Here is a 25,063-nt window from a genome sequence, read left to right as displayed (position 1 = left end):
TGCCACTTCCAAAGGAGACATCTTTATATATATAGCTAAGAAAATCCACATACCATCGTGGTGCCATCGTCGAAGGCGACGCCGTTGTACAAATGATTATAGCCTCTAAGCTAAAGCACCAAGAATGGAGGAAGAGAGAGTTCACTGCAAAGGAGAGTATTTGTAAGACCACCAATCCTCAAGGTTAAAGAGAGAAAGCAACACAAGGTTGAGAGAGAGAAGAGAAGAGAGGGGGGGGGGGGGGGGGGGGGGGGGGGGGGGGGGGCCAAGATAGCGAGAGGCCGTCGAAGGCGGCCGGCCGTACTAGTTAGTTTAAAACACAAAAAATGCTAGTAGAAGTAGAACGCCACAATTTTTGAAATATAGGGAGATACCTTTGTTGAAACGGATGTAAAAGTAAAGTTAAGTGTTTTACTTTTAATAGGAAAGCGAGGAGCTATCCACGTGCATGTTTGTGAGTAGGTTAAGACCAACGTCACAACTTAATATCGTTCCGCTTTCAGTTTCAAAAATGCTGGTTGACGAGTGGGGAAAAAGAGAAATTTCACCCCAAAATAGAGAAAAATAGTGTAAAAACCCAAAAAATAAACCTAATTTCTTGAAATTTCCTCTTGGAAATTCAAGAAAAGTAATTTTGTGTGGAATGAATTTTTCTGAACACTGGGGAGGACCCATTATTTAAAGGGCAAAATACCCTTCTAATTTGTGGAAATTTCCAAAATATCCTTTGAATTTCAAAAATTTCCAAAATGCCCTTTTATCTATTTTTGTTGAATTGCTCAAGAATTTCTAATCTTTATTCCTTTTTGACAATTGAGATCCGTTTTTGTGTGCTTAGCATGGAATTTGTCACGAAATACCTCGCAAAAGAAGGCAATTATGCCTAAAAATAATCAAGGAATTCATCTCCACATCCTACCAAACCAACTAAATTCTGGTTTTAGCATCTTGTGGACATCACGAGGCAGGTTTGAGCTCAAAGACGCACACAGACAAAGATTGGACGAGGCTATGGCTAGGGAGCTAGAGCAACAGGTGGAAGGCGACGAGTTGGAGGATTCGCTGAGCGACAGAGGCCGATGATGGCGACTGAGTGCCTTTTCCTTTTCAGATTTAAGATTCGAAGGGAATCTGTGTGGATTTTCCCAAACATTGGCTCAAAAGGAATGTTGACTCCATGCCTGTAGGCAAATGTCTGAAAAAAAGGGGATGGTTGGAGCTTCCCCATCGTTCGCACGTGCGCGGATGATGGAGTGGCTCCAAACCCCCCTTTTTTGGGCCTTTGTGAAGGGTTCCTCTTTTGCAAGTGATTTGACAAGGTGCACACAACCAGGTTTCGAGAGCAGCACATCATACAAATCCTCCTCCACACACGTTTTCCGATTATTTAGGAAACTTTTCTCCTTGAATCTATCCTAAAGAGAATTTTGTATGTGTGTGAAATTGAATTTTCTCGAAAGCTAGCTCAAAAGGAACGTTGTTGGTAGGCAAATGTATAAAAAGAAAAGGGGGCCTTTCCATCGTCTATGTGCACTCAGATGATGGGGGGGCTCCAACCCCTTCTTTTTTTGGCTTGCCATGTCGGTGAAGGGATCCTCTATTTGCGCTCTTATATAACATGTGAAGCAGCTATAGCACCGAGTAGAACTAGCATGGGGGCCACTTGCTTTTGCATGCACAGAGGCTATACCGCATCAGAAACTATTCCTAAAGGCAAGTATGTCCCCCCGATTTTGTAAGCAGGTCGCATTAATCGGAATCTCAGGGGATGCTGTCGTGCCTACCGAGCAAAAAAAAGGGAATGCTGCACGTGGAGGAGAGAGGAGAAGAGAGAGGAGTGCAGAGACGTCTTCCGAGACAGAGAGGGAGGCACTGAGGCGGAAGGGGGTTGATTTTTTTTGCCGGCGCACTGCAGATGGCTGTCTCGCGGCGCACTGCAGATGGCTGCCGAGACAGAGGCGGACGAAAGCCAATCTCTCTCTCTCTCTCTCTCTCTCTCTCTCTCACTCACACACACACACACACACACACACACACAGAGTCTCAGTGATCGCAGCCTTGGAGCTGAGCGGGACGCACGAGTTGTGTGCATAAGGCAAGGAGCAGAGCTGGTGACGCCTAGAGAGAGGAAGAGGGATCAGGCCAGGGCGGCACGGGTTGTGTCCATGAGGCAAGCAGCAGAGCTGGTGACGCGTAGGGAGAGCAAGAAGGATCAGGCCTATCTGCGCTCAACCAGCGAGAGGCAAGAAGCCGAGGTGCTTCGAGAGGTGGTAACAGTGGAGATTATGCTGATAAGGCGGTCATTCGGCAGGAGAGGGAGGTAGCATGGACTCGAGGAAGAGCTGCGCAGAAGCGAGCAAGCACTGGAAGACCTGCGACGCGAATGCTTGTCTACGTGGGAACCATGGAGCAAGTCGATTTGTTGGTTTTGCTGTTAGTGTCGAACAGCATCTTGGTGTTTAATTAATTAATGGGTACCACTCGACCCAATTATATGACAGGACATGCATAAGTATGTTTGTGAAATTAAATACCAATCTTTTGTTTTGTGTCTTTTGTTTTGTGTCTCACTAGACCCCAAGGTGAAATGATAACTCTTCTCAGCAATTGAATAGCCTAGCTTTGTCTTTGCTCAGCTCTCCCATATCTCCATGGGAAAGTTGAGATTCATGTACATGCTTCCCCAAGGTCCATTAGATCGGTCTCTCGTGCCAAATTGTCGCTTGCACATACTGTGTGCATTTTGTCAAGTTGGAGATGCTTGAAGTTCAACATAGGATAATACTGATTGAAGATCCAAATGTTTTGCATGATCAAAAGCACATCAAGTGTGTTGTGGAGAACAAGTGGACTGGTAGGCTGAAAGCATGTGAAACCAGCAGACATTGGTACATATTGTAGTGACTCTAGTAGATCATATTGATATTTGTATTGGGCATGCTTGGAGCCATTTGTTTTGGGCACGGATTAGCTTAAATTCTCTTTTTTAACGTAAATTGCAGACAATGATTTTTAAGCATGGTGGGAAAAGGCATTGATTTATCCTAGCTTGATAGCCCCAAGAAGCTTATTTAGAAGCTCGAGGGGATGTTTCACATTGACAGGGAGCTGAGTGATCTTGACAAGGGTTGGTAGTTGGGATATAGCAATGATGGTGATGATCCATGGATTTAAGCGCTAACTATTATTAGAGTGATTTGTATGCTTCAAAATTGACTTTGCATAGCCATTTGCTTGCTTGAATAGGGAATTATGTAGGATTATGCGAAAGATATACATTTTCAGTCGCGAAGAACCATGATCGTCAGGCATGCCACGGGCCAAGTGTTTGAAAGATGAGCATAGTGCAGGCTACAGGGAAGGTGGTTAGTAGAGGGAATCTGTCGTACCAGGTTTACCTAGTTGATCGGTATATAGAAGTCTTTTGTGTTTATATCACATGTGGCTTTATCCAAGAGTCAGGATTTTACAAGTGATCTCCACAATCCTCCCATATGAAGGCAGATATGAGCCATATGGGTGTTTGTAGTGGCTTGCTACATTGTATATTTTGTTAGATTATAGGAATGTCAATTCCCTCAATCGGGGCTCATCATCAGGCCAGTCTTGTTCCATTACAATGGACCTCGATTTTAACTATAGCTCTATGTGTCATAAGCAAGTCTGTCAGTAAACTACTTTGAGTGCGCCCAGCTCCTTTGACGTGTTGAAAGTGTGTTCTCTCTTTCTCATTGCATAAATATGTGTACCTGTATTTCTTGCACCAAGCTCTCCACCCGCAGATAGTTGTTTATGACCATGTCAAGTCCTCATAAAGAAAGTACCATCATGCATACTCGAATACACCTTGGTAATTGAGCTCGACACCCATTATAAGCACAACTCTAGCCATAAGGAATTGTGATATCTACTAACATTCTATGGCGGAGCACTTCACTTGCCACGTGTCTGTTTCTGTGAAATGAAGGCTAGAGACAAATTGCTTTTCAACGCCTAATTTCGAATTCGAATGGCGGCTCTGCGTCAGGCGGCTCTGCGACGCTTTCAAGCCTGGAGGTGGCGGCTCTGTCTGGCTTTCAAGCCATCTTGCAAGTTGCAAGCTCATAGAGCCTTGAGTCATATTCGCAAGCACACGAGCTCATAGAGCCATATTTGCAACCACGCGACAAAGAGAGAGAGAGAGAGAGAAAGAGAGAGAGAGAGAGAGAGAGAGAGAGAGAGAGGAGAAGAAGAGGAAGCAGCAGGTTGGTATTGTGTGTGTGTGTGTGTGTCCCCGAAAGTTGCTCTCTCTGTTTGAGGCGACTCTCTCTCTCTCTCTCTCTCTCTCTCTCTCTCCCCCCCCCCCGGTGCATGTTGTGAGACACAGAGGAGAGATTGCGGCTGCGTATTGGCTCCTCGAGGGGAGTGCAAGGCATGGCTACGTAGTGCCATGTAGCAGGGTACGGCTATGGTTAAACGGCTCAGCAGGGGAGCATGTGGGTATTGGCACGTGAGCGACTCTCTCTCTCTCTCTCTCTCTCTCTCCCCGTAGGAGCAAGTAGTGGTGGGGGCGTGGTAGTGCAAGCAAGTGAGAAGGAGAGTTGAGAGGGCACAGCATGACATCAGCAGGATCGCCAGCATCATGTAGACTCAACTTCAAACCTGTTTCCATGGGAGTGGCAATAGGTTTGCAATCCTCAAGTCCAAACTTACATAGCAATGTCTCTATGTAACTTTTCTGACACAAGGCAATACCACCATCACACTGCTTAAACTGTATACCCAAGTAATGATGCAACAACCCCAAAACTTCATCTTGAAAGTAGCATTCAATTCAGCCTTAAATTCAACAATATGTCTCTCATTTGGTCCAGTGATCAGCAAATCGTCAACATAAAGAACCACAATGAGAAGTACATCACCCTCACACTTTACATACAATGTGCTTTCTGTTGGACAGTTACGAAAGCCTTGTTTGACCAAATGAGTGTCAGCTTTCTCATACCAAGCACGAGGAGATTGCTCCTTACAAAGCCTTGTTACATTTGCACACTTTGTCCTCTTGTACTTTTATGACAAAACCGCGAGGCTGCGTTACATAAACTTCCTCAAATATGTCACCATTCAAGAAAGCAGTAACAATGTCTGATTGATGTACATCCCAACCAAAATGAGCTTCCAATGCACATAGAAAATGCACGGTAGTCATACGACAAGTGGGAGCAAAATTCTCTTTATAATCTATGCCTTTTTGTTGAGCATAACCCTTTGCAACAAGTCGAGCCTTATGGCGATCAATGTCACCATTCGGCTTGCGTTTCAACTTGTAAACCCACTTCGTACCAATGGCCTTTTTGCCAGGAGGCAAATCACATAAAGTCCATGTGTCATTTTCTATGAGTGCATCATATTCTGATTGCATGGCAGCCATCCAATCTTCTGAATTCTGTGCTTCATCAAAAGACAGAGGCTCCTCAACATCATGTAAGCTAGACACAGCCAAAGCATAACAATCTGATGCATAAGGTGCATGGCAAGAGCCTGAACGAGTACGACTAGACAAAGGTGCATCCAATTTACTGTCACGCAAAGTGTGTACCAGCCATTTTGGCATACCTCTAGCCTGCTCATTTTCAGCCCTTTCCTCATCAAGTACATCATGTACATCTGCATCAGTAATAGGCTGATCTAAAACATTTTCAAAAACCCCCATAGGCTGTACATTTGCCTCATTGAAACTTACATTCGTATTTCCACCACTGAAAAGAGGCAACAAAGTGTCATAAATGTCATGTGAGCTTACATTACTGTCTCTAGTACATGACAGCAAGGGCTGAACAGAATCTTCCACAAACACTACATCCCGTGAAACCAGAATACGTTTTGTTTGCAGATGATACAACATGTAACCTTTGCTTTCAGCACTATAACCAACAAAAATACATTTGACAGCCTTATCATCCAATTTTCTACGCTGCACTTGTGGCACCAAAGCATATGCCAAACAGCCAAAAACACGCATGTGCTCAATAGAAGGCTTTTTATCATGTCATGCTTCATATGGAGTAATGGACTGCAAAGCTTTTGTAGAACACCTGTTAAGTACATAAGTGGCATACATGATGGCCTCAAGCCAAAAAGAATGCGGCAAAGCTTGACTTTTGACCATACATCGTGCCATTTCCGTCAGTGACCTGTTTTTCCTCTCTGCAACACCATTTTGTTGAGGTGTATAAGGCATTGTACATTGGTGTTTTATCCCACGACTAGCCAGAAATGCATTAAATTCATGAGACATATACTCCCCCCCTCGATCGGAACGGAGGGTGCCCATAGTACATTTCGAGACATTTTCAGCCATAGCCAGAAATTGTTTGAAGCACATAAAAACTTCGGACTTCGCTTTAAGCACAAATACCCACGCATGCCTGGAGTAATCATCAATGAAATTCACGAAGTACAGGTAATTGCCCAAGGACGGAGTTTGCATGGGCGGAATTTTTGCCACTCGCAGCAGAACCATAAGAAGTGGCTGCATTACTGTTATCACGCTTTCTTTGAGAAGCAATAAAAGCATGTTCAACTACACGCTGCCTAGTCCTGTTTTTTCTGGAAAGTGGCTCTTGCAATAGCAATGTGCATAATGCATCAAACTTGACAACTTCTGGATTTCCTTGGGTCATAAGTCTCCAAGTACTAGCAAAAGTCTGGTAAGAATCTGGTAAGGCATCAAGAACAGTCTGCACAAGGGAACTGTCTGAAATGACTTCTCCTGCAGACATAAGTTGCTCATTGATATCCTTGACACTAGCAAGGAAAGTGTCCATATCATCTTCCTCATGCATAATCTTCGACTCCAACTCTTTACGCAGCAAAGCAATTTTAGCCTCATTGCGACTTGCTTAAAGACCAGCCAAAATATCCCAAGCCTGTTTTGCAAATTTTGCTGAATGGATGTGAGGAACAATGGTGCGCTTCACAGACAACGCAATTAATGCATGAGCCTGCGCATCCTTAACATCCCAACGAGCTTATTCTACCGTAGGCAAAACAACTCTAACAGCAGCAATCCTTGCAGCAAGACCTGTAACATCCTCAACATCACCTACATCTTCAGAACCAGGACGTACATCAATGCCCTGCACAATGTTCCAGACGCCCTTCTCCACTCCCCACCAACCCTAGGCTAGTCAGCCGACTAGTGATGTGCTATAGGTGTGGTGAATATGGTGACTGCCAAACCAGATTCTCCCTACCAGAAGGAGCTCCACCATGCAGACTTTGCCTAGATGCCAAAGATCACTACACGAGAGACTGTTCAAAGCAACCGTCGTCCTCTTCTCTCAACATGATCTCAGTAAGTTCTTTGCTTACTTCACATGAGCCCACTATATCCACTTTTCCCTCACTCCTCACCTGCTACCTTGGCTCAAGAAATCTCAAGCACTACTGGAGAACTCACAAGAGCTCAAAGAATAGCCCAAAATCTCTCCTTGCCCATAGAAAAGCCTTTGATTATGAGCATCAACTAAGTTGTAGTCTATAGTCAAAGAAGAAGAAACAGCCCCCGAGCTACAGAATACAGTTATGCCATTGGTACTCGAGCAAGCCTACACCGAAGCACTACAAGGCATGGAAGCCCAAGCCTTTCAGAAGGAAGGCTGCACAGATTGACACCATTGCTAGTCGAGGAGATTCTAAAGACCACCTACAAAAGCGTCTCATTGTACAAACTTCTTCAAATAGACCCTACCTTTAGGGGTGACCTTCTCAAGGAAAATTAAGCTCTCCACCCCTCCTGCTCAAATAGTGGGGGGCACTTGCTCACACATTCCTCTGAAGAGTCGTACATGATTTCCTACCCATCAGCACCCCTCACTGACTATAAAAGTTCTTGGCTCACAGTGTTCATTTATGGCCAGTAGTTTACAAATGTCATTGTGGATAGTGTCTCAGGTACTAACCTCATGCCAGAGTTCACCATGCAATAGCTTAGCTTGGTGTCCACCAAAACTACCACTTTTACTATCACTTTAGCCGACCATTGCAAAGTCTTCCCAGTAGGGTGGTGGAACAACTCCCAATGGTAGTAAAAGATATCACTTTTTGGATCAATTTTGTGGTGGTCTAGCTACCAAAAGTGGATGGTGGTTTCCCTTTGCTGATTGGTAGGCCTTGTCTATGACATACACGTGCACTTCATGATTGGGGCACTGATACAATGTGGATCACTACACCATACACAAGGCATTGACAGATCCAAGTAGAAAATGGAGCAAACCCATGCAACAGAATGTCTTCCCTTAGTATTACACCAGAAGGCAGAAGCTAAAGCAGCCAAGGAGACCCCACAAGAGAACGAGTCCTTACCCATAGTCCTTAGTGAAGACAATGAGCTTTTGGAGTGGTTAGAATCAGCACGCGATCCTCACTATTTTGCAATCCTCACAGGGATGGAGGAAGACACAGGCATCAAAGAAGAAGTAGAGTCTCTTGGTCTCAGAGAGCCCATCACTAACCACAAGAGTGGTAAGAAGTTGCCCATGTAGGTGCAACATGAAGACAATCTAGAGCATGAAACTGAGCCAGATCATTCTTCCCAATCCTAGGCAAGACTAGGACCAATCCCACCCCACTGCAGACCACAACATGGTAAGAAGTTTCCCATGAGGTGCAACATGAAGACAATCTAGGGCATGAAACTGAGCGAGATCATTCTTCCCAATCCTAGGGCAAGGCTAGGACCAATCCCACCCCACTGCAGACCACAGCTCCAAGAAAAGTAGAGATGACTTGCCTGTAGATAAACTTCCTCAAGGATGGTTACAGGAGAAGGCACAAGAACTTACCCATTTATCAAACTCTTGCTCATGATGTAGAAGCATTGACCAAAGTTGGCTAGAATGTAGCTGAAGAGTGGAATCCAAACAACTATCAAGATCCAGTCAAGGAAGTCAACCTAGGTACTACAAAAGAACCCAACCCATTGTTGCTAGTAGCATGGCTCTGGGATCTTCCATAGTTACTTGATTTGATGGTTTCATTCATTACCAATTGGAAGGATGTTCTTGCCTAGTCATACAAAGACCTCACAGGACTTGACCTAGCTCTGGGAATTCACTCCATAGCCCTACAGGAAAATTCCAAGCCTGTGAGAGGGCGAGCATACAAGATCAATCCCAAGTTCGCAATAGCATTCAAGAAGGATGTTGATAAGATGTTGGATGCAGGTATCATTGAGCCCATTGAACACACACATGGCTCTCTTTGATGGTTATTGCCCCAAAGAAGAATTCAAACAAGATCAGAGTTTGTGTGGAGTTTAGAGCACTCAATAAGGTGTCTTTCCTAGATGGATTTCCTACCCCTTTCTCACTCATTGTTGGAAGATGAAGCCAGCCATTCTCTGCTCACTTTTATGGATTGTTTTAGCGGATACAATCAGATGGGCATTATAGGAAATGACAGGATCAAGACAGCTTTTATTACTCCATGGGGTATTTTCTTCTTCAAGAGGATGCTTTTTGGCTTATAGAAGGCACCCGCTTCCTAGAATAGAACAGCTTCCATTGTGTTTGAGCCCTTCCTCATCAAGTTTTTGCGGATTTTCATGGACAATTTTTCTTGCTTCTCAAGCCAAGGTTGTGCAAGTCTAGTTGAATGCTTCCAAGAGCACATGGAGCAATTGGACCTCATTTTTTATCGCTGTAGAGAGGTAAATCTGAAACTCAACCCTATAAGTGTCACATCATGGTCACCCAAGGCACTCTCTTAGGTGATATGGTTTTTTCTTAGGGCCTTGTTGCTGACCCAAAAAAAGTTATAGCCATTCTATGCATGCCTAGGCCAATTTATCATGAAGGAGTGTGGAGCTTTGCAGGCCACACTGACTACCACCAAAGTTTTATTAAAATGTATGGGGATATTGCCAAACCTCTCTCTTGCCTCACTAGTTCAGCCCAACCCTTTCAATGGACCTCTGCCAAAGAGCTAGCTTTCAAATATTTGAAGAAACACCTAACACATAACCCCATCTTAGTCACACTTGATTGGTCGATCATTTTGGTGCACATTTATGCTAGTATCACATCTGTAGGTGCGGTCCTTACCTAGCCTAGCAAGGAGACCGACATATTTGCTATGCAAGTCGGTTACTCACAAACACAAAGAGAAACTAAAGTACCACTAAAAAAGAGGGTTTGGCCATTGTCTACACTCTGCAAAAGTTCAAGCATTATCGTTTGGGTGTCCATTTTGTAGTAATAACTGACCACCAAGCTCTCAAGTATCTCCTCAACAAGCGTCAAGTAGCCGAACCGGTTTGTAGGTGGCTATTGCTCTTTCAAGAATTTGATTTTGAGGTTGTCCTTTGCCCTAGCAAAGAGCATCAGATGGCCAACCATATCTCTAGGATTGAGTCAAGGGAGCCAGTCATGGGAGTAGAAGACGACCTTCCAAACAATTTTCTTTTTAAGGTGGACACTGCCACAAACTTGTAGCTGGATATTATGCATCTCTTGTCCACATGTTCTTATCCGTCAGATCTATCAAGCTTGCAAAAGAGGAGACTATTTCTCAAAATTAAGCCCTATACTTTGATTGGCGACACACTTTACAAAAGTGGTCTAGATGGGATTCTTCATCGTTGTGTCTTGCCACATGACATTAAAGACATTCTAGAAAAATCTCTCTCTGGTAGCATAGATGGCCACTACCCAGGACACATCACTGCCCATTGCATTCTACATATTGGATTGTGGTGGCCATACATGTTTGATGATGCAGTGCAATATGCTCAGTCTTGTGATTCATGCCAATGGTGTGCCCCAAAACCAACTCGCCAGGTCAACCGCACCTTGCAGGTCTCTCTGGCATGGTTGCCTTTTGAATAACGGTATATAGATTTTTTTGGGCCAATCAACCTGGTTGGCCAGCAAAGGAATAAAAGGTATTTTTTGGTTGCTATAGACTATGCTACCAAATGAGCAAAGGTGGCGGCAACTTCTGACTACACATCATCCATAGTGAAAAAAAAATTGTATGAAAACATATTCTGCAGGTTTGGTTTCCCTCTAGAAATCACTAGCGACCAAGGCACCCACTCTATCAATGAGCTATTGGCCAACTTTTTTGCTAGGTACAAAATATTTCACATGAAGTCATGCTCCTACTACCCTTGGGCAAACGGGTAGGCCAAAAGCACTAACAAAGTACTTCTATCTTTGCTTTGCAAAACCTGCCACCTTCACCCGACATCTTGGCCAATAGCAGTTCTAGGTGCTACATGGGCTTATTGGACTGCTTTCAAAGCTGCAACTCAACACTCTCCATTTCAACTAGATTTTGAACTAGAGGTAGTGGAAACCTTTGGATACCATTTTGGCTCACCCAGGGTCACACATTCAAGGTGGACTGCCCTACAGGCAACATTTTGCTATGTCTAGTTGGCTCATCAAATTGAAAGAGGAGCGGCTCTTAGCAGCAAAAGCCTTGGAAATAGAGCAACAACAAAGGAAGGATTGGCATGATCAGAACCTAAATACTAGGAGGTTTGGAAAAGGTCCATTAGTTATTTTACATCAGGTAAAGTATTTGAATAAGGCCAAGAAGCTACTCCCGGTGTGGAAAGGGCTATTTGTTGTCACCAACATTCTTCCTCAAGGATTTGTTCAGTTGCACACCTTATCAGGGGAAGCTTTGTCGCTAGTCAATGGTTCTCATACCACCCTTAAAATCTCTAGCACACCCATCCCTCGCTCACCATAGCTCCATCTATTAGCCCTCCAGTTTTGGCTACAAACCATTCTCTTGCCTTCTTCCCTTCTTTTGATTCCCTCTATAGGCCCTTCTATCTCATCTTTGATTATTGCAAAGCTTCTATTGATTTTCAACATATCATCTCTGCTTCTCTCTCTCATCGTTCCTTCCGCAGACTATCCTCCAAGAGTGTGTATTAGTTCAAATCTTGTTCAGCTTATCTCTTTCTCCTCTCTGATGGTTAGCTTTTTGGTAAAACCTTCTTGCAGTATTTTGGTGCTTCCATATTTGGATACTCTTGCTCTTTTCTCCCCTAGAATACCCTTTCCTTCTATTTGGCCCTGCCCCTCTCCTCTCCTCTCTCTCTCTCTCTCTCTCTCTCTCTCTCTCTCTCTCTCTCTCTCTCTCCCCTTATCTTAGTCAGTCGCTTCCCTCCACATAACCCTACTCCCTATTCCATGTACTCTTCCCTGCCCTCTCTCTCTATCTCACTTATCCTCGCTACTTCTCTTTATTGCTTGCCTTATCTCTCTTTGGCCTCGTCCCGCTTGCTCAATGGCTCTATCTCTCAATTTATTTCACTCACCCTTTACCATTCTCGCTTCCCTCTTTGGCCCTTTTCCCTTCTAGCATGCTTGCTCTTCTAGTTCACTGTGTAATCTTTCCATTTAATCGGTGCAAACCTAGCCCTCCCTTTCTTGCCTGTCAACCGCACCCTCTTCCTTTATTGAACCCTCGCCCCCTACCCACTCGCAAGCAACCCAACTATCCTCCCATCACCCTTCCATCCTCCCTCACCCCCATTTCCGAACTTGCCTCTCACCTCTTTCCTTCCATCCCACCCTACAGCCCCTCTTACTCACCCTTGAACCCCGCCTTACACTCGCCTTCCCTCTCTCTCTATACTCACCTCTGTCTCTCACTCTCCCTCCCTCTCTCTATATACTCTCCATGCTCGCCACTTCTTTCTCTCTCTAATTGCCCGCCCCCTGTCTCTCAACTTGCTCTCCCTCTCTCTCAATACTCTCCCTTCCCCCCTCTCTCTCAACTCGCCTTCCCTCTCTTTCTCTCTACTCACTCCCTATCTCTCACTTTCCCTCCCTCTCTTTCTATACTCGCCCTTCACCCCATCTCTCTCTACTCGCCCCCCTCTTTCTCTCTTTCATCATAGCCCTCTATCTGTTGACTAACCCTCCCTCTTTCCCTACTCAGCCTTGACCAGTCCCACCGTCACCGTTAACAATCCACTCGCCCGCGTGCCTTGCCTAACCTTTTCATTGCCTTACCCTCCCCGCTAGATGTGTGCCTCTTGCTTGCCCTTGTCCTACCTACACTTGTCCTACTTATTCATGTCCACTCAAATCTCACCTTAACCTAGCTCGCCCTTCCTTAACACATCTCCCTCTCTTAACTCCACTTAACCCCTATCCCTAGACAACATGCATCTCTCTACTTGCCTCGGTTCCTCATGTAGCTTGCCTCACCTAGGCCTGCTCACTTGGGCCAACTCTCTCTTCTATCGTTGCCCTCTCTCGTCCACCGCATGGGCCCTGTCGTCCTGTGGCCTCTTTCCCTCACTGCCAACTTCCCTTGGCCGCTCGTTATTACTTGCCGCTCGTATTAACTAGCCAATCTTTCACTCTTACCCACCCGTGCAGCCCCTCTCTCACCATGTCAGTGCTTGCCCTGCCCAACTCCTTCTCTCACCTAACCCAAATCCACTTTGCATTCTCCACACCTAGTTTGCCTATCACTCCTTACTCAACCTGGCCGCTAATTTTTGTCCTTTACCCGCCAATTTTTGCCAAACAAGGTTGCCTCACTCTCTCACCCCATTTTGTTGTCTCTAATCACCCGCCATCATTTTTGGACTCACCCTATCTCTTCTCTCTCTACTTGCCCTCCCATCTCTCTTATCTCGCCTCGGTCTCTTTCTCCTCGCCCTCAACTCCTTCTCTCTACTCACCCGGATCTACTAATCCATGCCTTATCCCCTCCACTTGCTTGTACTCACCTCCCCTTGGCCTCCCTTGCCGCCCACCATTGCCTTCTCACTGGCCCTATTACTCGCCAACACACTTCTTGCCGTAGCCTTGCACGCACACCCTCGTTGCATCGTCTAACCTAGCTCATCGCTCCCCTTGCAGCTCACCTGATAGCGATCTCTCATTGGCTCGCCTTCCGCCTTGCCCCTCATTGTCGAATGCCCACCTTGCTCTCTTTCCTTGGCTTGCCCAAGAGCTACCCGCCCAACCCTTTCCCACCCTCAGCACTAAAGGGCACGGATTAATTAATGGATTAGGAGAGGTTGGATCGACGACAAAGAACTTGGGGCACAAAAGCAGAGACACTGTGGGGTGCACGATTTCACTTATAGGTAAACTAGTGTTGGAATTAGGGTTGCAGAGAAACACACACAGCTTGGAGAAGACGAAGGAAGCTCAAGGCACACAATAGAGAGTGTGTTACTTAGTGTGCAATGGAAAGATAGATAGCCCTAGAGCGATGGGTGTATATACAATGCACGGGGAAAAAAACCTCCTAAAGAGGGGAAAAATGCCCCGGCGGTCCTAGTGTGTTCACACACATCACTACCACATGTATATGGTAACAAATCCCCCCTGGAGTGATGCGGTGAACGAGAGCTGGCACATGAGTAAAGGGAAGTGCCATGCCCTGAGGACAGGATCAGTCCACAAAGGGGAGTAAGCCCAAAGCTTTGCGGAAAGCTTCAAGCTTCTCACGAGACAATGCCTTTGTGAAAAGATCTGCAAGGTTGTCCTGTGTTGGCACATAAGCCAAGCTGATCTCTCCTGCTGAGAGCCTCTCCCTGACATAGTGGTAATGCACCTCAATGTGCTTTGTGCGAGCATGAAAAACTGGGTTCCTCGCAACTGCCAATGCGCTCTGACTGTCAGTGTAGATAGTGTTGGCAGTGTCCTGTCCAACACCCAAGTCAGCCATAAGGCGTCTGAGCCATACACACTCAACCGTAGCTGTGAAGACTGCCCTGTACTCAGCCTCACAACTCGAAGTGGCCACAGTAGGTTGCTTCTTGCTCAACCATGATATACATGAGCTGCCAAGCATGAAACAAAAACCACTTGTGGACACTCGCGTGTCAAAACAACCAGCCCAATCTGAGTCCGAAAAAGCATGTAAGTCTGGCGGCAATGATCCCCCCTTGGGATAAAACAAGCCAAGATGTAAAGTGCCACTAAGGTAGCGGAAAATCCTCTTGACAGCCTGCCAATGCTTAGACCCTGGGCTATGCATAAATCTGCTGACCTGCGAGACTGCAAACTGAATATCTGGCCTCGTGTTGCATACATAAATGAGGCAGCCAACAGCAGTTTGGTAAAGAGTGACATCAGCAGGATCGCCAGCATCATGTAGACTCAACTTCAAACCTGTTTCCATGGGAGTGGCAATAGGTTTGCAATCCTCAAGTCCAAACTTACATAGCAATGTCTCTATGTAACTTTTTTGACACAAGGCAATACCACCATCACACTGCTTAAACTGTATACCCAAGTAATGATGCAACAGCCCCAAATCTTTCATCTTGAAAGTAGCATTCAAATCAGCCTTAAATTCAGCAATATGTCTCTCATTTGGTCCAGTGATCAGCAAATCATCAACATAAAGAACCACAATGAGAAATACATCATCCTCACGCTTTACATACAATGTGCTTTCTGTTGGACAGTTACGAAAGCCTCGTTTAACCAAATGAGTGTCAGCTTTCTCATACCAAGCACGAGGAGATTGCTTCAACCCATACAAAGCCTTCTTACATTTGCACACTTTGTCCTCTTGTCCTTTTATGAAAAAACCGCGAGGCTGCGTTACATAAACTTCCTCAAATATGTCACCATTCAAGAAAGCAGTAACAATGTCTGATTGATGTACATCCCAACCAAAATGAGCTGCCAATGCACATAGAAAACGTACAGTAGTCATACGACAAGTGGGAGCAAAAGTCTCTTCATAATCTATGCCTTTTTGTTGTGCATAACCCTTTGCAACAAGTCGAGCCTTATGGCGATCGATCTCACCATCCGGCTTGCGTTTCAACTTGTAAACCCACTTCGTACCAATGGCCTTTTTGCCAGGAGGCAAATCACATAAAGTCCATGTGTCATTCTCTATAAGTGCATCATATTCTGATTTCATGGCAGCAATCCAATTTTCTGAATTCTGTGCTTCATCAAAAGACAGAGGCTCCTCAACATCATGTAAACTAGACACAGCCAAAGCATAACAATCTGATGCATAAGATGCATGGCGAGAGCCTGAACGAGTACGACTAAATAAAGGTGCATCCAATTTACTGTCACGCAAAGTGTGCACCAGCCATTTTGGCATACCTCTAGCCTTCTCATTTTCAGCCCTTTCCTCATCAAGTACATCATGTACATCTGCATCAGTAATAGGCTGTTCTAAAACATTTTCAAAAACCCCCATAGGCTGTACATTTGCCTCATTGGAACTTACATTCGTATTTCCACCACGGAAAAGAGGTAACAAAGTGTCATAAATGTCCTGTGAGCTTACATTACTGTCTCTAGTACATGACAGCAAGGGCTGAACAGAATCTTCCACAAACACTACATCCCGTGAAACCAGAATACGTTTTGTTTGCGGATGATACAACCTGTAACCTTTGCTTTCAGCACTATAACCAACAAAAATACATTTGACAGCCTTATCATCCAATTTTCTACGCTGCACTTGTGGCACCAAAGCATATGCCAAACAGCCAAAAACACGCATGTGCTCAATAGAAGGTTTTCTATCATGCCATGCTTCATATGGAGTAATAGACTGCAAAGCTTTCGTAGGACACCTGTTAAGTACATAAGTGGCACACATGATGGCCTCAAGCCAAAAAGAATGCGGCAAAGCTTGACTTTTGACCATACATCATGCCATTTCCGTTAGTGACCTGTTTTTCCTCTCAGCAACACCATTTTGCTGAGGTGTATAAGGCACTGTACATTGGTGTTTTATCCCACGACTAGCCAGAAATGCATTAAATTCATGAGACATATACTCCCCCCCTCGATCGGAACGGAGGGTGCCCATAGTACATTTTGAGACATTTTCAGCCATAGCCAAAAATTGTTTGAAGCACATAAAAACTTCGGACTTCGCTTTAAGCGGAAATACCCACGCATGCCTGGAGTAATCATCAATGAAAGTCACGAAGTACAGGTAATTGCCCAAGGACGGAGTTTGCATGGGCCCACAAACATCACTATGCACAAGCTGCAACCTGCATGTGGCCCTAACTGAACCATCCTTTGGAAACTTAGAACGCTGCATTTTACCCAGAATACAACCTTCACAAACATGTTTGACAAGTGCTTCAAGCGGCGGCAAAGAAGCAACCATATCAGATTTCTGCAAACGCAGCAAACTGGCAAAATTCAGATGACCAAAACGTGCATGCCAAAGTTTTGCATCTGAAATAGCCCTTGAATCTGCAACAGCATTTGCAAAATTTTGTCCACACTTGTCATACAAAGTGAGCTTATACAGCCCACGGCACAAAAGCCCAGATGCAACAATTTCATCACCAAAACTGAGATCATGAACTGTACATCTGTCATCCACAAATTTGACTACAAGTCCAAGTCTAGCAAGTGCGGATACAGACAAGAGATTCTTCTTGATCCCAGGTACATAAAATGCATCAACAAGTGTGAAGGAACTGCCATTTGCAGCAGTGAGCACAATCTTTCCAACTCCCTGAACTGGATAAGAGGCATTGTTGGCACAAGTGACTGAATTCCCATGAGGGACAGACTCGAGAGAGGTAAACAATTCACGATGTGAGGTAATGTGCTTTGTAGCACCACTGTCAAAATACCACACATGTGAATCTGCAGCAACTGACAAGCATGCATCATGGACAGCAGGATTGTAAGTGCACTCTGCGCTAAAAGCCCATTCTGCATCAACATCAGCATCACAATCTCCTTTCACAGAAGACTCAACAATGGCTGCATTTGTAGTGGAACCAGCATTTGCAGTGGAACCACCCTCTTTCTTCTTAGCCTCTTTGGCCTTCAACTTAGGACACGACTTGATCAAGTGATCATTGGCTTTACAATAATGGCAACGCATCTTCTTTTTGCCCTTATCACCAGAATTGCCAGACGAAGTGCTGCCAGCTGAAGCATTAGGAATAGAAGTTTTGCCACTCGCAGCAGAACCATAAGAAGTGGCTGCATTACTGTTACCACCCTTTCTTTGAGAAGCAATAAAAGCCTGTTCAACTGCACGCTGCCTAGTCCTGTTTTTTCTAGAAAGTGACTCTTGCAACAGCAATGTGCATAATGCATCAAACTTGACAACTTCAGGATTTCCTTGGGTCATCAGTCTCCAAGTACTAGCAAAAGTCTAGTAGGAATCTGGTAAGGCATCAAGAACAGTCTGCACAAGGGAACTGTTCGAAATGACTTCACCTGCAGAAATGAGTTGCTCATTGATATCCTTGACACTAGCAAGGAAAGTGTCCATATCATCTTCCTCATGCATAATCTTCGACTCTAGCTCTTTACGCAGCAAAGCAATTTTAGCCTCATTGCGGCTTGCATAAAGACCTGCTAGAATATCCCAACCCTGTTTTGCAGATTTTGCTGAACAGATGTGAGGAATAATGGTGCGCTTCACAGAAAACGCAATCAATGCATGAGCCTGCGCATCCTTAACATCCCAACGAGCTTGTTGTGCCGTAGGCAAAACAACTCTAACAGCTGCAATCCTTGCAGCAAGACCTGCAACATCCTCAATATCGCCTACATCTTCAGAACCAGGACGTACATCAATGCCCTGCACAATGTTCCAGACACCTTTTGACACAAGAACATGTTGCATCATATAAGCCCACATAGGGTAGTTGTCCCCATCCAACCTGTCCTCAGCAGCAAACATCTTGAACACATCTGTGTTGTTGTTGTCAGCCATGGTAAATGCTGCACCTGATGTGAAAACTGCCCGAAAATAGGAGAAATGGAGCGGGAACAACTTGTGCTATATAGCACAAACCGTAGAAGACTATAAGGCACCTGTTATGCAGAAAACGGCACTAACAGAAAATCTGCACAAAATGACGAAATAGCCTGTGCAGTACTGCCGGTAGTGGAAACGGAGGCCGAAATGAGCCCAAAATATTTGTCGACCTGCGAACGCTCGCCAAAGCTCACTGAAATCGGAGAAAGTGAGCAGGCGTGTGCTGGAGCAGCTGGCGACTAAGCCCGGGAGGACGTGACCTGCTCTGATACCAATTGTTGGAATTAGGGTTGCAGAGAAACACACACAGCTTGGAGACGACGAAGGAAGCTCAAGGCACACAATAGAGAGTGTGTTACTTAGTGTGCAATGGAAAGATAGATAGCCCTAGAGCGATGGGCGTATATACAATGCACGGGGGAAAAAACCTCCTAAAGAGGGAAAAAATGCCCCGGCGGTCCTAGTGTGTTCACACACATCACTACCACATGTATATGGTAACAACTAGGACATAAATAAGTAAACTTGGACAGCCAGACCCACATTTACTTATTTATGTATTTGTAAACTCGTGCATATTTCACAAACGTCATACGGGTAAGGTGGATAGCACAGTTGCCCTGCACGCATGAGGTCACGGGGTCAAATTCCGGAGCGGAGCTTGAGGAGGCTTGTGAGTCAACGTTTACTTTATTTTTTCCCAAACCCAAGGTGCCTCGAGATTCCCACTTTCAACCCCCACCGCCGATCCCATCTCTCCCCATCCGTGTCCTTTAGTGTTGAGGCTTTCCCACCTCTCCCTCTTTGTTCGCCTTTGCACCATCTCTTTAGCCGCCCAACCCTCGCATCCTATGCCTCGCACTACCCGAATGCTAGGCCGCTCGCCTCGCCATCCCATGGTCCCCTCGCTTGTCCTCTCACTATTCACTCCGCTTAACCCTCTCCCCCCTCCCTTTAGCCTCACCTCATCGTAGCTTTTTAAAAAAACTTTTATTTAGGCATGTTGCTCTAGCTCCATACTTTGCTCTCGTTTTTCCCTGCTAGGCAATGATTTGCGTCATGGCATCTTTGAGAGAGGACCCCTCATCATCCGATGAGGATTACTTGCCAGGCAGCTCTTCGGTCGGACGACATCGACTACATTGAGGATTATGACCACATCACTATTTTGTGGCTTCACAATCCAGAGGACACATTTTAGGGTCGCTCGGAGGAGGAGGAGGACAAAGCCCAAACTACGTCCATGGAGGAGTGAGTAGCAGGTACAGATGATGATTCTCCAGCCACTATGGACTCAAACTCCATTTTGGATGCTAAACTTTCGGGCAACCCGTTCGCACAATCGGATCCCATGGTAGTCTTTGACACTACTCTACCTTACCACACCCTCAGTACCGTCTTTAGTGCTGCATGATTTTTCCACTAATCTACCATGGTAGTCTTTGACACTACTCTACCTTACCACACCCTCAGTACCGTCTTTAATGTTGCTGATTTTTCCACTCTTGGGCTCTCTACGTTGGTGGTTGCTACTCTTGGAGCTACCCATTATCCTCTTACAAAATGCACCAATTTTTTAAACTCTTTGGCTAGCGGCACTCTCACGTTAGAGATGCTTGGCACTATTATTGGGTTGTTTAGTCACTTGCACCCCTTTTCCCTTGCATAAGCTCATTTTAGATCACTTGCATGAATGCGCAAAGCTCGATAGGTAGTAGATTAACAATCACCAGAGTCTTTGACACCAATCCACCACATTATTGCTTTGGTACACCAAGCAGCTTAGGTCTACACATAGGGCTCGACACATTGCATATGCATCTTTCCTTCTAGCTACAGCATCGGCATCGACTTCGACACCTCTTACATCGGCATTGGCTTTTGTTTTCCCTGTTACCCTCGACATGGGCAAAAGGAAAGCCTCTTCTCCACCCCTTATCACATCAACCATGAAACTTCAAGAAAGGGTTCTTCGTGATTTGTCGGCTTTTCTCGGAGTCCTCCCCTTCTCAGAGTCACAACACATATCATCACTTTCACTCACACCATCCACCACTCACAATGCACGTCCATCTTCATTAGCACATGTACCTCCATCACCCACTCACATTGACCTCTGTTACGATGCCTCACCTGCTCACTCGTCTGCACCACTTTCTAGCAACACACTGACCACCTCCGCAAATGGCATCTCTCAATATTTTTCACGCACTCCACAATCACTGGCACCCATCTTCACCACTTCATATCATCACCCTACCCTCCCTATAGAGCTGGCTCATTACACGTCACTTCACCCACCTCCTACCACCCTATCAATCACCATCACATTCACCACCTTGGCCTCTCCGTCTCCTAGCCTCACAACCTACCTTGACTAGGGTTGGGTGCTCTTGAACTCTCACGCCATCACCATGCAGGTTTGGGAGCATGCACGCACACTCGTCTCCCCACTCACAGTTACAGCACATCTATTATTCTCAGACTTCAATGATAGAGAGATTGGGGATAGAGAACCTCGACCTCCGTCAAATCATGAATTGCCAAGCTGCTACCATTGTTACTCAGTATGCTTGAGTTGCTTCTTTATAGGAGGATCTTCATCGACTAGCCAAGTTCTATAGCATTCTGCTTCGCCGAGTGACTACAGTAGAGCGTGCCTTGGCTACCTTCATGATGCTCGTCTCAATGACCTCCTTGGAGCTAGAAGTTTCTTTGGTTTCACCAGCAATTCCAATCTTGACTTTCACCTCAGGTACACCGTCTCTTACCACCCAGTCACCTTCACCATCTTACTCGCCACCATCTTCCCCACCCTCAGCTTGGCACTGCACTTCACCCTCTTTGAGCACCACACTTCCCGCCCCTACCACACACCACCTTCCCTCTTCTCACACCACTTCCACAACACCCACACTTACATCTCCTCCCACTATCCACCATACACACTTACTCTCTTTACCACCTGCACCATCTCCATCTGTTGCACCAATTTCTTTTAGTCACATATCAATACTCGGGGGCCTTCACACAGCTTTTAGGTGCTTGGATAGTCACTCTTGACCGAGTCTCTACAGCTCAAGACTACAAGCTCGTCATCGTTGGCGACACCAAGCAGCACAAGTTAGTCTAGTGGAGTTGATGGTGGGGTCCTCACCTCCCGTTTGTCATCAATTCCACTACCACCTCTTCCTCGGTCAGCATCTCCCTCCATCTCTCCACTACCACCCCTACTATCCGTAGGTCCAGTGCCTACCTCTCTACCACCCAGCCATAGTGTGGCCTCTGCATCTTTTACTTTAGTGCAGTTCCACCCACTATAGGCCCACTATACGCCATACCCATTTCCCTACATGGGTCTAGCCGCTCCCCTAGTTTACCCTCCACACGGCTCTCCCACACCATCCTCTGCACCCTCCTACTACCCGCCCCCACCACCCGATTACCCTGTGCAATACCCATAGTACCCTTTGCACTTTCCTCCTCCATAGACCTTTTTGACATACCCCATGTAGCACCTCACCCCACCTACAGCCGCCTCTTTCTCCCATTCATTGGAGAAGCAACACCCTTAGGTATCACCACCATTGGGACCCATTATACATACCACTTTTGCCTTTTGTCGTTGGTTGCCTCATTTTAGTTTTGATATGGTTTTAGTAGTTCCAATGCCCTCTAGCAATGGTTTATCAGCAGTTCTTGTTCTCAGTCTTGGATTAGTAGTTCTTGTCTTTAGATTGCCATCACTCACAGGACAGTGAGTGAAATAGTGGTTGGCATCTATAGCAGGTCTACAGAGCTACACAAGACTCAGCTTGCATGGTCACCTTGGGGGACGTGTTCTAGATGACACTTTTTCGAGTTGGACCACACTTGGTCCACGCACTCAGCATTCTTGGACCGCCCAATGCGGGTGCCCAGTGTGGACACATCAGCTGGCCCGAGTGGGGCTCATACCACCTTGTCTAGAGAGGCAACTTTCACCATCTAGAGTGTGGCTCGCCTATGTCCACCCCTTTCAGAGAATTCAAGAGCTACCAGATAGCACTTCTTTAGTAGTCGGGGCGATAGTGGACTAGAGTCGAGCTAGGTTGTCCAGTGGCCATCCAAGCGACTAGTGGATAGACTAGCTAGAGGCTTCACTAGGCCGCTGGTAGTAGATATTTTTAATTGTCAGGAGTTGCCTTGGCTAGGTATTTCCAGTAGCAGCAAATATGTGGTGGCCATGTGATGGCCTTGGCTTGTGGATATATACGTAGAGATAGTGTTGAGAGTCTAGCCACTGTTTTGAGTCTTGACATAGTCTTGTCATTGTCTTACCACCATCCTTAGCACTCACCTTGCACTCTTGGGCTTAGCCTTTGGGTACTTCACCTTAGTAGTCTGCAATCAAGCATGTGGGCCTTGTAGTCCTGTCACCTAGTTACATTGTGGTTTTCAGTAGTGTTTCACTCAAGGAACTCTCCAATGCACCTCAGCCTTTACATCTCCATTGTACCTTGTTGTGTGGGTGTGGACTGGGCAGAGTTTGACGTAGCGAGACTAGTCTTGTATGGTCATTTGGTTATGTACAAGGTGTTGCCTTGGAGGTCTTGTGGTTGTTTTAGATATTTGTTGTTTCAGTTCTTGTTCATTGTTGAGTTCTTTGTTCAATTCCATTTTCATGTTTTGCATTGTCTGTCGGTTTGAGCTAGCTTGTGAGTCCGTATGCATACTACATCCAGAGCACCCCACAACTAGAAAGCATTGTGTGCACAATTTCCTTCTACAAATAGTCAAAGTGCATTGGCAGTTGCAAGGAACCCAATTTTTCATGCTCGCACAAAGCACATTGAGGTGTGTCATCGCTATGTCAAAGAGAGACTCTCAATAGGAGAGATCAACTTGGCTTATGTGCCTACACATGACAACCTTGCCGATCTTTTCACAAAGGCATTGTCTCGTGAGAAGCCCAAAGTTTTGGGCTTACTCCCCTTTGTGGATTAATCATGTCCTCAGGGCATGGCACTTCCCTATACACTATGTACAAGCTCTTGTTCACCGCATTACTCTCAGGGTGGATTTGTTACCATACATATGGGTAGTGATATGTGTGAACACACTTATGACCACCGAGGCATTTTTCTCTCACTAGAAGGTTTTTTCCCCCGTGCATTGTATATATGCCCATCATTACAGAGCTAACTTATCTTTCAATTTGTCCACTAAGCAATACACTCTCTATTGTGTGCCTTGAGCTTCTTCATCTTCCTCAAGCTGTGTGTGTTTCCTTGCAACCCTTTTTCTAGCACTTTTCTCTTGAATCCTCCTAACAAGGTGTGTGTGTGAAGGTTCCTCAAGCCATGTTCAAGCTAGCAACTTCTCCCTTTTAACTCCTATTCGTGTGCAGCTCCCGTATTGCTCTCGTGAAACTAGCTTCAAGGTTTGAACGTCATATTTAACCCAATTTATTCTCAAAAACTTATGTGAATTTTCTTAAATGATTTTTCACATCATAATGAACATTTCCTTAGCTTTTGACGTCCTCCTACCTATTCTCTTATTTTACCAAGGGGCTTCTTAAACATTAGAATTCATTTTAACCTTGAGACTATCATTCATGCTTACTTTGTAACTCGTTTTATGTCAAATACAATCATTTTATCTCTAGGTTAAAGATAGAAAAGTACTCCAAATTTTCATTCTCAACACTCTACAATATCTTCAAGAGATAAAAATGATGTTTTTGCTATTTTTTAAGTAATTTAGACTTATCAAAATTTTGACTCGATGACACTATCCCATGCCCTTACATCATAATCGTCCTCGACTATGAATGTATAAAGAAAAAGTGATATACTGCATTGGATCCACTTAGTGCACTAAATACCATTTCATAATAGTTGTTTACCCTATTTGCTGCTTGGGAGAACATAGCTTTTGCAAACATATTATTTAAACTAATAGATATATGTAATGGAAATGGCCTAGGAACTTTGAGAATAGCAAAATTAAGAGAATTAGAGTGAGCATTTTTGTGAAACTACTTGTAGAACATAGAGGCTGAACTTAATTAGCAGTAGCAACATAACCATATTACTTAATTAACTTGACATAAACAATACTTTTGCAAGAGAGAAAGTTTAGAAAACTTGACAACAATTGAGGACCGGATTTATGTGGAGCCGGTCACCCACCAATAGGCTTTTGTATTATAGATTCTCCCATCAAGAGAGACTTGGTACAATACAATCTTTCTCTTCCTTGTGACATAGGTGATGCAATGAAGATGGAAAGCTTCATGCATCACGAACATAACATAGACTTT

The 25,063-nt window shown here is 45.1% G+C and overlaps 1 protein-coding gene across 1 annotated transcript; it reads left to right on the top strand.

The window, feature by feature from the left end:
• The first annotated feature begins 20,419 nt into the window (after nucleotides 1–20,419).
• On the top strand, nucleotides 20,420–24,322 carry LOC147428621 (uncharacterized). The gene has a single exon (XM_086496948.1). It carries the CDS (start codon nucleotides 20,661–20,663, stop codon nucleotides 21,135–21,137), a length of 477 nt encoding a protein of 158 aa, XP_086353074.1. The 5' UTR covers nucleotides 20,420–20,660; the 3' UTR covers nucleotides 21,138–24,322.
• Nucleotides 24,323–25,063: the final 741 nt, after the last annotated feature.

The sequence above is a fragment of the Adiantum capillus-veneris genome, chromosome 23 (genome assembly GCF_014529385.1).
Source record: "Adiantum capillus-veneris isolate H3 chromosome 23, ASM1452938v2, whole genome shotgun sequence".
Lineage (NCBI taxonomy): Eukaryota > Viridiplantae > Streptophyta > Polypodiopsida > Polypodiales > Pteridaceae > Adiantum > Adiantum capillus-veneris.
Note: the sequence above shows the minus strand (reverse complement) of the source record. Positions and strands in the feature narration are given on the sequence as shown.